Source organism: Hakea prostrata, chromosome 1 (assembly GCF_041222555.1).
Source record: "Hakea prostrata isolate BN-2017 chromosome 1, UWA_Hpros_2, whole genome shotgun sequence".
Lineage (NCBI taxonomy): Eukaryota > Viridiplantae > Streptophyta > Magnoliopsida > Proteales > Proteaceae > Hakea > Hakea prostrata.
This window is the reverse complement of record NC_142600.1, coordinates 79,232,865-79,247,705: the sequence shown is the minus strand read 5'-3', so window position 1 is coordinate 79,247,705 and position 14,841 is coordinate 79,232,865. Positions and strand designations below refer to the sequence as shown.

Below are 14,841 nucleotides of genomic sequence, written 5' to 3'. Positions count from 1 at the left end.
TAAAGATAGGACTCTCTTCAACATTTTGGAGGGGTCGGCCGTCGGCGTCACCTTTTAAAGGACGGGAGTTGTATGTAACATGGTATTCATCCAAAGTGTTAGTCAATGCTCGCAACCAAGTTGTCAGATTATAATAATTAGTTGCACCGTGTTTATGGTTTGCTTGTTCCCTTCGACCCAGTTATGTATGCTCTTCATGACCGTATAAAATTTGGTTTGATGAGCAGGAGCTTACTTGACTGGAAATGTTTTGGATGGACGGTGGTATCATGTAATGTCCCACCAAGTTCGGAATAACATTGAGATTCTCTGTCCTTTATACCTGAAATTCTTAATAATTATTGGCATCACTGGGGAATCCCAAGGCTGATGTGCAATTCTATCTCGGTGTCTCACTGCTACATTCTTTTTCATGTTAAATCACTCATCACATTCGATGGAACCTCGTATATTGCAGGCTCCGTTATGAAATATGCATTTACTGTTACTGTTACATTGATCGTTGTGACAATCTTGATTCACACATCACATCACATGTAATCTTGTAGGGGATAAAGGCAATTTTTTTATTATATATGTAAGGGACAGAAATATTATATATAGTATAAGTAGGGTTGAACACTCTACTACTAGTACTTTGCTGCTGGTTTTACCAGTCAAGCAAGCACCCTTAATTAGGGTGTAAACATCTCTGGTAACTGTAATTTCAAAGGTGAAGAATTGAATTCTGTACTATACAAGAGTGCGAAGCGAAAATGAGGGAAAGGGGTGGCATGGCGAATCGGGGGGGCTAACCGGCTAAGAATGGATGACCCAGTGCTGACCGTCGATCTGAATCCGGAGATTGTTCTGTCGAGCAAACAAGTTGACGGCTCTGCGGACACCCCTGTTGTCGGCGGCGGTGAAGTAGTCGTGGCCGAAGATGACACCCCCGGGTCGCCTCAGTATCTTATAGGCCCGGTTTATATCGGACCAGGCCGAGTGGAAATCGTGACCGGCGTCGACTTCGATGAGATCTCCAAACACTCCCAACTCGCACAGCTTGTCCAGCGTCGACCCACTGGAGAAGGGAAGAGGGAGAATGGTATCGGTTGCGTTGAAGTGTTTCGCGTTCTGCATGAATTGGTAGAGCAACGTCACGTCCCCGTTAACCATGGGAACGCCCTTGACGATTTCATGGAATCCAGGCCAACCACGAAAATCGTCGACGCAGATGATTTGAGTTCGGACAAGGCCGAGTTCCTTGGCTACCTGTGTTAAGTGAATGCATAATCATCTCAATATGAGAATCCAGCTGAATCTGAGAGAGGTAACTGAATCGGAAGCCAAGCCATTGTTAGGGCAAGACTGATCAAGAAGCCATTGTTAGGGCAAGCCTCAAGAACCGAAGAAAAATTCAAGAAAGGAGGAGAGAGAGAGAGAGAGAAAAGAGCAGCGCAGGTGAGCGAACCTTGGGGTATGGAATGGAATGATACCATGTTTGTTAAGTGAATGCATAATCTCATCTGAATATGAATATATATTTGTATGTATGAGAAAAGAATACTACTAGTACTAGTACTACCTGAGCCATGTGAATGGCCGATGCTCCAAGGAAAGTACCCACTTCGATGATGGTCCTCGGTTTCACTCTGCGAATAAGGTTCTTGAAGACGGCACCGTTTGAACCCCAGCCTTTCAGCCGTTTCTGCCTCAGGATGGGAACCACGTGCGGTGGAGGAAAGCCCAAGAAAGGGGAGTTGCCGTTGAAGATTCTATCCAAGATTGTCTGCCGGACTCGCTCCGATTCGATCGGCGTGCCGCACTGAGTTGAGAATTGAGAGTGGTCCGATTCCAATTCCAATTCCAATTCCTGTTGGGATTGATATGCTGGAAGTGGAAGAGGAAGAGGGGCTGTTTTATTTCTGGGTATGGGGTGAAGAAGCTGGACGGACTCTTCGGCGGCAATCTTGGTGGTGGTGGTGGTGGTGGTGCTGGTGCTGGTGTAGGAAGACGAACCGGACAAGTATCCCATAGAGTAGGATAGAACAAGGAGGAGTATGTATAGCGTTGGCCCAGCGAATTTCTTGTTAAAGAAGCTGAATTGCCTTCTATAGTAGTACTGCTGCTCTTTCATCTTCGATTCCCCTCTACTGTCTCCTGCGATCTCTCTCTTGTCTGGCCCTGTTTGAGCTAGATTGTCAGCTTTCACTTGTCTCCCTCTTTGAACATTTATAAGAAGTTCGTCATATTAACGCGGGTGGGTCTGTCTATTTTACATATATATATAGATTTTTTTTTTTTCTGATAAGGATCTGGGTATATAATATCGAGTTGGTAAGAAGTGTAATGTTTGATGTCCATTTATTTATTTATATTTATGGCTCAGCTACTGAAAATGACCGGGTAGCATATTAGCTTATGGGATTATTAACTCAAAAATAGAAAAAAATAGTGGGGTTCCGGTTCCCAAATGGTTGGGTACGGGTACCCTCTAATACCACTCAACCCTAAATACTTTTGAGTCCGGATCAGCTACCCGTTGGGGAGCACTCCTACGGCTTTACCACCATAAATACAGGTGGACCCAAGGGTTAGATGATGGGATCTTTTTTTTTACCTGTGGGTCCCACGGGATTTGTGGTAGTAAAGCTTGACGGGGTGATGATCCGGATTCAATACTTGTACTCCCTCTAGGTTATTCCATTCCAGTCTACGTCTTCTATCCACATGGATAAATGTCTACGTTGAAAACAAAATTTTCATTTTAAAAAAAAGGAGAAAAGATTTTGATTCCTATATTTTTAAATTTTTTTTAATAAAATAGAAAACAGATTTTATTTTTATATTGGATACCTGTTAAACATCTAACCATTTAGAATGAAACTTTAATCTCCATGTGGGTGGAGAATTATATATATATAGCACCTTGATTACATCCTTAGGGGATGCTTGTTGTCGCAAGGGTCGAACCCGTGACCTCTCCACTGAGAAGTATGGATCTTACCACTCTACCAACCCTACATTGACTGTAAGAATATTCTTAACTAAATCTAAACTTAACATATATCACTCTAACGTTCGATCGTATGTATGCGAATCCATATATTTTATGACTTTTAGAAGCTTCGCATGAATGGTAAAAGTTTTGCTGACCTTTTTGGGGCATCACCTTTTTCTTTTGATGTTTTATTGTTTATGTACGAGAGAGACAGCGATAGATAGGACACCTTTTAATATCTTCATTCTTCTTTCTCTGACATTGGACCTTAGCATGGATTTTGTATTCTTTTACCAGGTTTTGATTGGATTGAAGACTTGCAATCTTAACGGTAAACCGTTGCAATGTTGCCATTGGAGCTTTGAATAGCCAATAATTTATTAAAGGGAGTAACGGATGAACTCCTACCATTTCTATATACCTAGAATAACTAAAGGGAAGAGCTAGCTATATAGAAATGCCACGCCACCTACACCAATTTAAATAAATGTCTATATATTTATCTTTATGGCATCAATGTTGATCTCCATCGATAAGATATTGATGGAGATCAATTCACTACCAATTCCTCAAACCACAAGAGAACCATAGTGTTGCGTACAAAATCCGATCGACCATCAATTGGCTTGTCTTGGGCTCATAAAAGAGTCCGAGCGGGCTACTTGAAAAATCGCCTCTAACAATCAAGTCAGTCAAAAACACAACAGTGAGGGCTCCGAGCATGATCTTACTCAGAGAGTAAGTGAACTATTCATACCTTTTGGGCAACAAGTGTTAGGTTTATACAGGCTAACCTGTGTCATTCCGGCCAATCTGCTTCCCCGAGCTTTCCACGACATGTAGATCGGACACTTCTCCCACAACACACGGGAAAACAATATTTAAGAGAATCTTGTACCTCTTGGTCGTGATAAGATGACCAGGCCTTAATTTGTAATAGCCATGCACGGACTTTATTCCACAGTTCATATATAGCTTTTATCAGAGAGCAAATTACAGATGCATCGATCTGCAGGATTTGTAAATAGTTCAGTTCATTACCACTCGAATGTAAAAGAATACGTCAAATACTCTTGAGGGGATCATGCTAATTGCCAAGCTACAACGTCCTGCTTGGTGCTGCCAATGCTACCCAAAGCACGAAGCATAGAAACCCCAGTTGCAGAGAAACTCTGGTCGTCGCGCCTTGGTGCTTCATAGCTTAGCTACTTCTTCAAAATGCAAATGGTTTTGATGTATATGAGATATTCAGATTAGGGGAGGAAAAGGAGATCGGATTATAATGTCATCTTACAAATTGGATTGTTACTTGGGCTGTTGGGGTCAAAGAAAAAGCAAGTGGTTTTGATGTATATGAGATATTCAGAAATAATCCATAAAATGTAAACCTAACCTCACATCATGGATTATTCCATCAGGATTCCTCACATTGCCCCTGCACAGATAGAGTGATGAGACTGGGGAAGAGCGCAAACAAAGCCCATCCATTTGCAGAGTGATGAGCTACCAGCAGGACCAATCCTACAGGAAGCACCAAGACATACTTTCGATCGCACGGACCAATTATCTGGAATTGCACCATCTCCTATATAACCACGACAGAAATGAACTTTGTACAGCTTCTGTTTGCCATTCTTCTGCATTCGTTTGTAGAAAATTCAAGTACATGCATCTTTGCAAGCAAAGAGGGATCAGGAAAACATACAGGGAAGTCAGATATAAGTATAGCAGCACCAGTAAGGAACAACATGTTCTACTCATTTTGGCACCTTAAGTTAATTCGTTTCAGTTGCCATCTTGTGCTCCCTTAAGGTAGGATGGATCCCCATCTGCACTGCCATGCCCTGCAGCTGGGTTTCCTTGCCCATCACCGGAACCTGTCTCTGATGCATCATGCTTACTACCTCCTCGTACGTCTAGAGATCCACTTGAAGCACCTGCACCACTGCCGCCACCACGCGTAAACTCACCTAGACCTACAGCAGATGGTTGGCTTCCGCCATTGCCACCTCCAAGAGTGGTCTCATTATGCATGGCAACCATCCCACTGTTGCCTCCAGGTCTCATGCCCATGTGACTTTGCATTGATTGCTGGTGTAACTGAAGTTGATGTTGCTCCTGCATCTGCTGTGGGTTAAACTGCAAGGGAGCCCTAGGAGCAAAAACACCAGGTTGCTGAGCTATAGCTCCCTGAGGATATTGCGTATAGTGCCCACCCTGTTGCGTTGCAGGATGTGGGGGCATCTGCAAATATTTGACAGGGATCGACAGTGAAAATTAGAAAAGATTGCCAAATGTGTCTTACAAGCATCTAACCTACCTGAGGAGGCACGCTTGCTGCCTGGGGCTGGGCATCAGCAATTGCGGCTAGATACATCAAATTCTTCTGAAGCTGAGCTTGGTACCTATGTCAAATCAAAACCAGACAAGCAAAATGTTAAATACAAGTCACTCAGATCAATGAAACTAGTCGTAGTCCCTACCAATTCTGTTCAGCCAAATCTACTATTTTCTAGAATATATTATTTTAGAACTGGTTAGTACAAGAATAGGTAAATTGTAGTCAATACTTCCCTCGATGCCATAATATCTAAAATCCCATTTGCAGCAGCTGTTAACAAACATGGATCTTCTATCAGAAAACAGACAGGGAAAACAACAAAAAAGGACAAACACAAATCTTGGTATTTTTGTTAACTGACATCTCCCTATTGAGTGGGTCACTGTATTGAATAACTTGGGACTGTGATAAATTATTTCTCAATGATTCAAAACCAGTAAGAATCCTGTTATATTTCTTCTGCCACCTAAATGTGATACCCTGATGGATGACATCATGATCTTCTAGAGACCTTCATGGGGTGAATAGACAGCACAATAAACTAAAGATTTCAAATAACTAACGCCCAGTACAGACCAATCATAGAAGCTTATAAGATTTGGATGGCACGTTGCCAGCTCCAATTCAAACCAAAATACTTTACCTTGTGTTCCCAAATCAATCTAGTGGACAGGACATTAAAACCACTCCAGGATAACCTCATTTACTGTGGAAAATTCTATTGACAAAACTAAAAGAAATTTACTTGCCTTTTACCTGCCCAACTAATAACACTTTATATTATACAAGCAAAAGGAATTAGATAGGCGGTGAAGGGAGAAGCAGTGAGAGAGATCTGAAGATCATGATCCAAAATTGCAACAAACTTCAATAATTTCAGGCTTTTCAGCTCCTAAATCTTTATCAGAAAGAATACATGAATATCTCAACTTCAGATGTGAACTGAATTTCAAGATCAAATCCCGTAGTGTGATGTCTAAATTCCACCATGAACAGATTCCAACTAAGATCAGACCATTCAGACCTACATTATTTATTACAACACAAAATCCTGAAGTTGGAACACCCCCATGCAACAATTTGAATACAACATTCAGATCAGCTTTCAAGCCATAATTTGAACAAATCTAGATTGCTCGTCTTGTCCATAGTCTCGACCAATCTACATGCTATACCTTTTACTTAATCAGCATTCCTTAAAACTTCAAGGCTATATAAACCAACATGCCCTAGCCACTTTAGACCATTAACTTGCACTATAAAGCACTCCTTACTAGCATTGTCATTAATCCCCATAGCACAAGCCACACACATGTTCTATAGAGGGTGGCCAATCTTACATTTATCTAGTATAAATTTACACTTCATTTAATTTGGTAATGCACCCATGAACTACCAACCTGATGTTACTGCAAGCACTTGGACGGTAAATAGATTGACATTACTAATTGCAGGAAAATTCTGAATATAATATAAGCAAGGAGGCATCATTAATGAAAAGTGAATTAGATCTACCTCTTAAGGATTTAGCCATTGATGACATCCCCAAAGTCACGAAACTACCTCCCCCTAAACCACGTGGCATGGATGTTGAAACTATATTTAGTTGGGAACTTGGGATCTGATACAGCACAACCAGAAGTTACCGTTCATGCTGCAGTAACCTCAACAGTAACCCAGAAGATAATTTTTCATATTTGGTGGGCCCCAAGTCCAGCTTGCAAGGAGACAACTTCGAATTTAGTGGGCCCTAAGTCCAGCTTGCAAGGAGAAAAAATACAAACTGTTCTTGTGGGAGTTTTAGAGATAATTTAGGATTTTGTTATTTATTTATTGGGACAATTATGTAATTAGATTTTTAATTTGGGAAGGATATCTGGGATCAGTTTTAAATTCCTAAGAGTCCTAGTATGATAAAAAAAATTGTTACTTCTAAATTACCAGGAGTCCTACTGTAGTTGTTTTTGTATTGAAGAATGTTTCTTTTATTATTTAAACATTTGTAATCAGCTTACTAACCATGGAAGAGAAAACAATGAATTGAAGCTTTAGCATTCTTACAAGCGTTCTTCTCCTCCATCCCCTTCTTCAAATCTGATTTTTCTTGGTTTTCTCCTTCATCACCCATCTTCTTTATCCTTATTTCTCCTTTATTTTGTCTCCCATTATTTGGTATCAAAGCCCACACTTGGGTAAATCTCTTCTCTATCTCACAGACTCTTCAAACTACTTGTCTCTCTCCCTACTTTTCTTCTCCTCCCTGAGGCTACAGTAAAGTGAAGGACAACCTAGAAGATAATTTTCCATATTTGGTGGGCCCCAAGTCCAGTTTGCAAGAAGAAAAAATTATGTAATTAGATTTCTAATTTGGGTGGGATATCTAGGATTAGTTTTAGTTAATTTTAAATTCCTAAGAGTCCTAGTACTATACTTGTTTTTGTAATTAGATTTCTAATTTTGCTAGTTCTAAATTACCTAGAGTCTTACTATACTTGTTTTTGTATTGAAGAATGTCTCTTTTATTATTTAAACACTTGTAATCAGCTTATTGATCTTGGAATAGGAAAAAAAAAATGAATTGAAGCTTTAGCTTTGTGTGTTTGCAGTCCCCACTCCCCCTCTCTCCCCCCACCCTCTTCTCTTCTTCTTATGAGTGTTCTTCGCTTCTTCTCTTCCTTCCCCTTCTTCAAGTCTGATTCTTCTAAGCTTTCCCCTTCTTCCCCCTATCTTCTTTATCCTTATTTCTCCTTTATTTAGTCCCCCATTAAGATCCCCTCCAATCAACCCAAGGGAGGAATCCCACTGCACAGGGTGCGAATGTCATGTATCCAAAGAATGCATCATCACAAAGTGGACTAACAGTTTTTTTTTAACTCAGTATTTAGCTAACCTATGTAAATTTAAAATATGTAGATCCATACTAAATGCTGATATAAGCACCAAAGCTGGACTCTAATAGTTGAATGGTACACACCCACGCAGGCAATATGAAGAATCATATCAGTTATTCAGCCATATAAAAATATGTAGGACAGCAATTATGGCTTGCAGTAGAGGAGAAATAACTTGGAAAAGATTTTATGAACAACACCAACAACAGTTTTTCTTGGACTCAGTATTTAGCTAATCTATGTAAATTTAGAAGACAGATCATACTAAGTCTTGAATAGCACACACCCACTGTCATCATGAAGAACCATATTAGTTTATTCAGCAGTATAAAATATATAGGGACAACTATGGCTTACAGTTGAGCCGAAATAACATCGATAAGATTATATAAACAAAAATAACAAGCCTTATCCCAACTAAATTGGGGGTCAGCTACATAAGATTATATGAACCAAAAAACAATAACAAGCCTTATCCCAACTAAATGGGGTCAGCTACATAGATTATTTGAACCAAAAGCATAAACATAGGAGGTAACAAGCTACATAGATTATATGAACCAAAAGCATAAACATAGCAGGTAACATTACCAGAACCAAGTTAGTTGAAGAATCTAAATTGCAATGGCAAGTGTTAGTGGCACATAATAAGCTCCTTTTAAGGATCACTGGTAAAAATGTCCTGTATATGAATATTAACTTTTCCTGTAAACTGTGTCAACCACTGATCTAGGATTTTAAATTTTGATGTGGGATCACTTAATTTTGAGGCACCATTTGATGACATATTTATTTTGTTGCTTTGTGCACAAGCTAACAGCTACCCCAACTTTTGGAAATTTAACTTAATAGATGAGAACTTCAAGGTCACAAACCTCAGGTGTACATTAAGGAAGTCTTCTTTATGATACTATAATTTTGAATCCTGGCCATCTGTAGACCCCTCTTGATTAACAGATTTCAATTCTAGAGGGTTGTGCATGCATTGAGGGGGAATTCCACGTCAAGGCAATATTTTGGAAGGTAAGGAAAAATAGGTTAAAATCTCAAATGGTGGAAGGACAAAGAGAGATCGGCAGGTGAGAAGGGGAGAGAGAGAATAGGAATAGTGTAAAACCCCCATACCCAAATACTCATAACCCGAATGACAGAAAACCTGAATTCACCAACAATAAGGTCAGCATGTTGTGGTCCATTCTTGTGAGCAGCATAAGGGCCGACCCCAAATCCCTAAAATCGGAGGTGGACGACCCCACAAATATAGCCATCATCAAAATGAAGAGGGGAAGACTTTGGAAATGGTGGGCACAAAACTAAAGGATGATCATCCACCTCCATAATATGAAGATCTCAGACCCTGAACATCAGTCATACGCTTGAAACCTTAAGCATCTTGATCTAGCTATGCTCAAATCAAACTCAGGTGGTTACACATGTGTTAGGGTATGTAGACTGAGATGACAAGGTAAGAACGTTTAAGGAACTGGTTTCTTCTCTATAGGAGTCAGCTACTGGATCCAAAAGCCAAGATCCACTGATGCAGAAATGTTGCAGCTCTGAATTTTCAAGATTTACCAAATCCCTACAGACCCTCCATTACCCATCCTAGTCATTGATTATATTTTATGATTTCATTCCTGATTTTAGCAGTGTCACATGAATGACCCATTGAGAATACTACAAGAAGAACATCGGTTTTGAGAGCATTTGAATTCATGGTATTTTAATGAAATTGGTGATATTTTTTCAAATCCATATGACTTAATTTCTGAAATTTAGATATGCATTTGTATGAAGAACCATGAAACACCCGGAAACAACGAAAAAAGTACAATAATGTGGAGAGCCAAAAATGAGCATTGGACAAGATGCATTCCAAAATGAGGATACTTGATGTTTTACTGGATATAATTATTTCTATCCGTACCAATTTGATTTTAATTGGGTTGTAAACTTGTAATAATCATTTAGATTACTTCAAAAATTTTCCTTAGTTATGGTGCCACCTGGACTTCGAGTTCAAACATTGGAGTTACAGCCTATCTACTTGGTATTGAGGTTTAAACTTTTATAAGAGTTCCATTATAAGTGCATATAGTGTGAGTGAGTTTTCGGGCATCACAGTTCTAGCTTTCAATAACTAAATAATGGTCAAGCATACATAACTTCTACCCAAAAAAAGGCTTGATAACTTGCAAAGCATATTCCAACATTATTCTGGCCAGTAAATAACCCCCAAGAGAAAACAAAAGATGATGTGCATCAGAGCTTCTCACCTCTAAATGACAGGAAAAGCCTCAACTCAAAAAACAAGCTACTGGTGAAGGAAATTCACTCAAAAGCAGAAATGAAAAACCTTCATTTTTCTTACCACAAAAGGATGCACGTTTTGGCACACCTAGATAAAAAGAAAGGGTGAACCTGGTGCCAAAGGCTTCCAAACAAGCAAAGCCCCCCCCCCCCTCCGAGAGGAGGTCAATTTTCCTATGCAGCCTCACCACAGCAATTTTTGCTGAAAGATTGTTTCAATGCCTTGACCTCAGGCTCCAACTGTGGTCCACCGACCACTCCACCCAGGCCTGCCCCTTATTTAGGCACTCCGAGATAATAGAGGGAAATAATAGGCACTGCCAACATATGAAGGCGAAAATCGACAAAATTAGGAAATCATATAAAGTCACTTACTGGGCACACTCAGCCAATTTTCCAAGGTTTTGATTGTCTAAAATTGCCAGAATCAGTTTCTTGTTTTCATCCAGGTACTGCACAAATAACAATACCAACAAATATTAGAAACACAAGGGCCACTAACTCCATCAAATTATCAGAAAAATAAGACCCCTGCCAATAGAATTCTCGAAATATTGACAAATCAAGTTAACTGAAGACACTAATAAGATCAACCGCTTTATGAGATATTAAGATTTTCAACTCTCTGAGCTATGAAGAACAATAAGACTAACACATAGCAGTCATGCAAAAAGTTTGGAGGGAGAATTTGCAAGTATAGCCATTAATCAGTGGAAACAGACATACATTAAGATATAAACATTTGTTATAAGCACATAAATTTAATAGTAGCATACTAAACTGAGCCTGGTGCCGATGACATGGCATTAGCTTCATGAATTTTGTTTCAGAATTCACATCAAATTTCCATATTAGCATATGTAGACAAAAAAACAGATCAGCAGGTATAATTGGCAGCCATCTCAGAATTGTATACTTTATCTGATATTAATTGGATCCTAGCGCCAACTGCCACTACTAAGATAGCAAAAAGTTTAATCTAGCTAAGAAACTCAACTTCCAGTGGTTTAATATTTTCATTTGTTTCCTTTGCAGATTTAGATTCAGGGACTAAGGAACAACAGTAAAATATGATAATAGGGAAAGTTCAAACACAATATAGAGATAAGGAACATGCATGGATCTTCAAGTATAGAGTTCCAGTTGCAATTAGCAACAATCAGGCATAGCTTCCAAGACTTCATATCAAAGATTACCTCTTTACTTGTCCTATTCAAAGAGTTCACAAGCATCAAGGCATAAACAATGAAAAATAAATATATGACCAAAATACAATAGAAGCCAACAATCAAGAACAACAAAGTCCAACGGGAAAGCGTATGCAGTAACTCTCTGCTCATTCTGTTTAAAGAGTCTCAACATATCAAGGTATAAATAATGGAAAAACAAATGTGCAACCACTATAGAGTACAAGCCATCAATTAGGAACAACAAAATTTCAATTGCAAAAGCGTATGCAGTATGAAATTTTCTTAACACTTCAAGTTTCTCATCCTTATCCTTCCCACTCAACAAACCATGCTACTTTTGAGCCCAACACACAAAACGAACCCCCACTCCCACCCCCAATAAATAAATAAAGAAATAAAAATAGAAATAAGAGGATAGAAGAAGACCCCCCACACTCACACGCACTTAAAGGAGCAAATTTATTTTTATTGCCCCTGAGATATTACAATAAAACGCAAGAGGGAACTAAGCCTCGAATAAAAAGCATCTTCTTCTGGATATTTTTCTTTTTCTTTTTTTGAATTGATGTTTTCTGTTGAACAAGTGAAATAACTTAAGGATACAAATAAAAGCCTATATTTCCGGGTCGGCTGAGTCTGGCACCGCATCCCACGTTAAACTAGACTCGTATGTGAAATAATGTAACTTGGAATAGCATAACCCTGATCCTTGCTTGAGTGATCGATTACAATAATATTATACATCTCTATAACCAAATCTTCTAGTCAGAGATTAAGGTACACTAGATTCCTTAAAGTTTCAGAAAACAGTATGTCATCATCCAGGGGAGAGTGCATGAGTGATCTATTAAGGCAGTGCGCCAATCACTAAAATCTTCTTCAATAGACGGACCACCCTCTACGCTATAAGAAAGAACAAGCAACCGTGAAGTCGAGACCAGGTTCTGATTCTTCTGAATACATTATAAGGAGGGATGGCTTTGCATATAAGATACTGTTGGAATCCAAAGGATCCAGTGATCCGTCCGTACAGCTCGGAAACAAAAACGGAAAATTTCACGTGATTCGAAATGCACCGCGTATATGCATACAAAATGGACCTGAAAATCGAATAATCTACCAAATAGTTGAAACCCGTGACGCCCGTTCCCAAAAAACCAAAAGAAGAAGATAAATCGAAGGAAAACCCTAATTGAGGAAAGGATAGAATCAATAAGGAGTATTATAACCTTCTGAATTTGTTCCGTTGTAATGTTCGTTGGAGGAAATGAAGGCATCATGGGAAGCATTTGCTGTGGTTGTTGCATTACTTACTTCCTTCCTTGCCGTCTGTGATTCTGTGTTGATACTTGAGAGACGGGGAAAAGAGAGAGGGAACCAAATTTTGAGTGAATATTTATATATACGCGCGTTTTCAAAAAACAGAAGAGCCCAAAAGAGAGAGGAAGATTGATTTTGGCGAGAGCTGCTTACTGTTGCACACCATTACCTTCGCAGTTTCGCAGGTTTCTGTGTTCTATACTTTCACAGCTTTCTGCAATTCATTTCATTCGGACAATGGCTGCGCAGTGGGCTCTTCTGGAGCTTTCTGGAATTGCTAATGCCTGTTTTTCCCGATGCCCAGAGGGTTGGTAAATAAAATGGATCATCAACTTCAAAAATGGGTCGTAGCCTTTGCTTTATGGGCCACATGTCGAAGCCAACTCTGATGGGCTTACGCTTTCCAGTGAATTAGAATAAGATCAAGATCTTCTATTTTTGGGTCAAAGGAATAAGACCAATATCATTTTTTTGGGTACAAAGGCGCTTTTTATATATGGGGATAGGGATAATACATATGCCGCCGGCAGGAGTTGAACCCATGACCTCTCCACTGAGAAGCGGGTTCCTAACCATCCTACTACTCCTCCATTGGCATAAGACCAAGATCATTTTTTTGGGTACAAAGGCGCTTTTTATATATGGGGATAGGAAGAATACATATGCCGCCGGCAGGAGTTGAACCCATGACCTCTCCACTGAGAAGCGGGTTCCTAACCATCCTAGTACTCCTCCATTGGCATAAGACCAAGATCATTTTTTTGGGTACAAATGCGCTTTTTATATATGGGGATTGGGATAATACATATGCCGCCGGCAGGAGTTGAACCCATGACCTCTCCACTGAGAAGCGGGTTCCTAACCATCCTACTACTCCTCCATTGGCATAAGACCAAGATCATGAATGGTACTTCAAGCTTTTTCTCTTTTCGTCGGTTAAAATGGGATTTTTATTTGCTGCATCAGATCCAGCCAGCAGCCAGCACTAGATTTCGCCACTTGCTCGGATAGAAATCGGATGGTATAAAATCAAAAGGCCGGAAGAAGATTACATGGTCAAATCTAGACTACGAGCTACATGGTGCAGCCTCTTCAACAAATAAAAATCCATAATGCAAGCATTTTTATGTAAATTATGCATTAATACTAATTATAACAACCGTGGGTTAGTAAAACGGTTAAAGGTTCAACCTTCCACGGGGAGGTCTTGGGTTCGCACATTCAATGGCACTAATATTCTCATTCGCATGCATCCAAATGACCAAATAACACCTATCCACATCATCTGTAATTCATTTTCCTACAATTCCCTCATAGGATTATACCGTTCAATAAAAAAACCCAAAGAGAGGAGGATTATCCAAATATAGTTTTGCATATAAAGGCATCAGTAAACCCCAAACTCTATTGATGGAAAAGTAAATTTAGAAATAGTTCGGAATAACAGAGAGAATGGTGAAAATCGATGTGAACTATAAAATTGTAAATGCCCTATACTTTCATTTTCCAAAATGCAAATATCTCTTGCTCAAAAATGATAATGAAAGAGGCATGTTCATATACTTGGTTCACTTTGAGTCAATATTGGTAGTTACAAATCAAGTTCATTGGCACCAAATGAAAACTTGATGGTTCTTAGGTCTACTAGCCAGTTTTTGAATCTGTCTTACTATGCTCATAGTTGTTCAAAATCACTGATAAAGTGCAGAAAGGGAATTCAAAATGAGAATTATCCTAATTGGGTTTGGCGAGTAAAGGCATGGAACTCTAGGGTTAGACAAAGATTTTAATCTTAGTCATCAAATTGGG

At 39.3% G+C, this 14,841-nt stretch overlaps 2 protein-coding genes across 6 annotated transcripts; both read right to left on the bottom strand.

Moving 5' to 3' along the window:
- Positions 1 to 377: 377 nt before the first annotated feature.
- LOC149030322 (S-adenosyl-L-methionine-dependent methyltransferases superfamily protein) lies at positions 378 to 2,232 on the bottom strand. Its single transcript, XM_089142603.1, has 2 exons — positions 1,565 to 2,232; positions 378 to 1,251 (listed from the first exon to the last, which is right to left on the bottom strand). The coding sequence occupies exons 1-2, from the start codon at positions 2,114 to 2,116 to the stop codon at positions 799 to 801; spliced, it is 1,005 nt and encodes a 334-aa protein (XP_088998729.1). The 5' UTR covers positions 2,117 to 2,232; the 3' UTR covers positions 378 to 798.
- A 1,313-nt stretch (positions 2,233 to 3,545) lies between these two features.
- LOC149030321 (GRF1-interacting factor 2-like) lies at positions 3,546 to 13,358 on the bottom strand. 5 transcript variants are annotated; one of them, XM_089142596.1, is made up of 5 exons: positions 12,942 to 13,358; positions 10,898 to 10,974; positions 5,301 to 5,385; positions 4,750 to 5,224; positions 3,546 to 4,652 (listed from the first exon to the last, which is right to left on the bottom strand). In XM_089142596.1, the coding sequence occupies exons 1-4, from the start codon at positions 13,017 to 13,019 to the stop codon at positions 4,766 to 4,768; spliced, it is 699 nt and encodes a 232-aa protein (XP_088998722.1). In that variant the 5' UTR covers positions 13,020 to 13,358; the 3' UTR covers positions 3,546 to 4,652; positions 4,750 to 4,765. The 5 variants fall into 5 exon arrangements, with proteins under 5 accessions (XP_088998722.1, XP_088998724.1, XP_088998723.1 ...); XM_089142598.1 differs by having other exon boundaries at positions 3,547 to 5,224; positions 12,942 to 13,049; positions 13,202 to 13,358; XM_089142597.1 differs by having other exon boundaries at positions 3,548 to 5,224; positions 12,942 to 13,060; positions 13,186 to 13,358.
- Between the last annotated feature and the right edge of the window lie 1,483 nt (positions 13,359 to 14,841).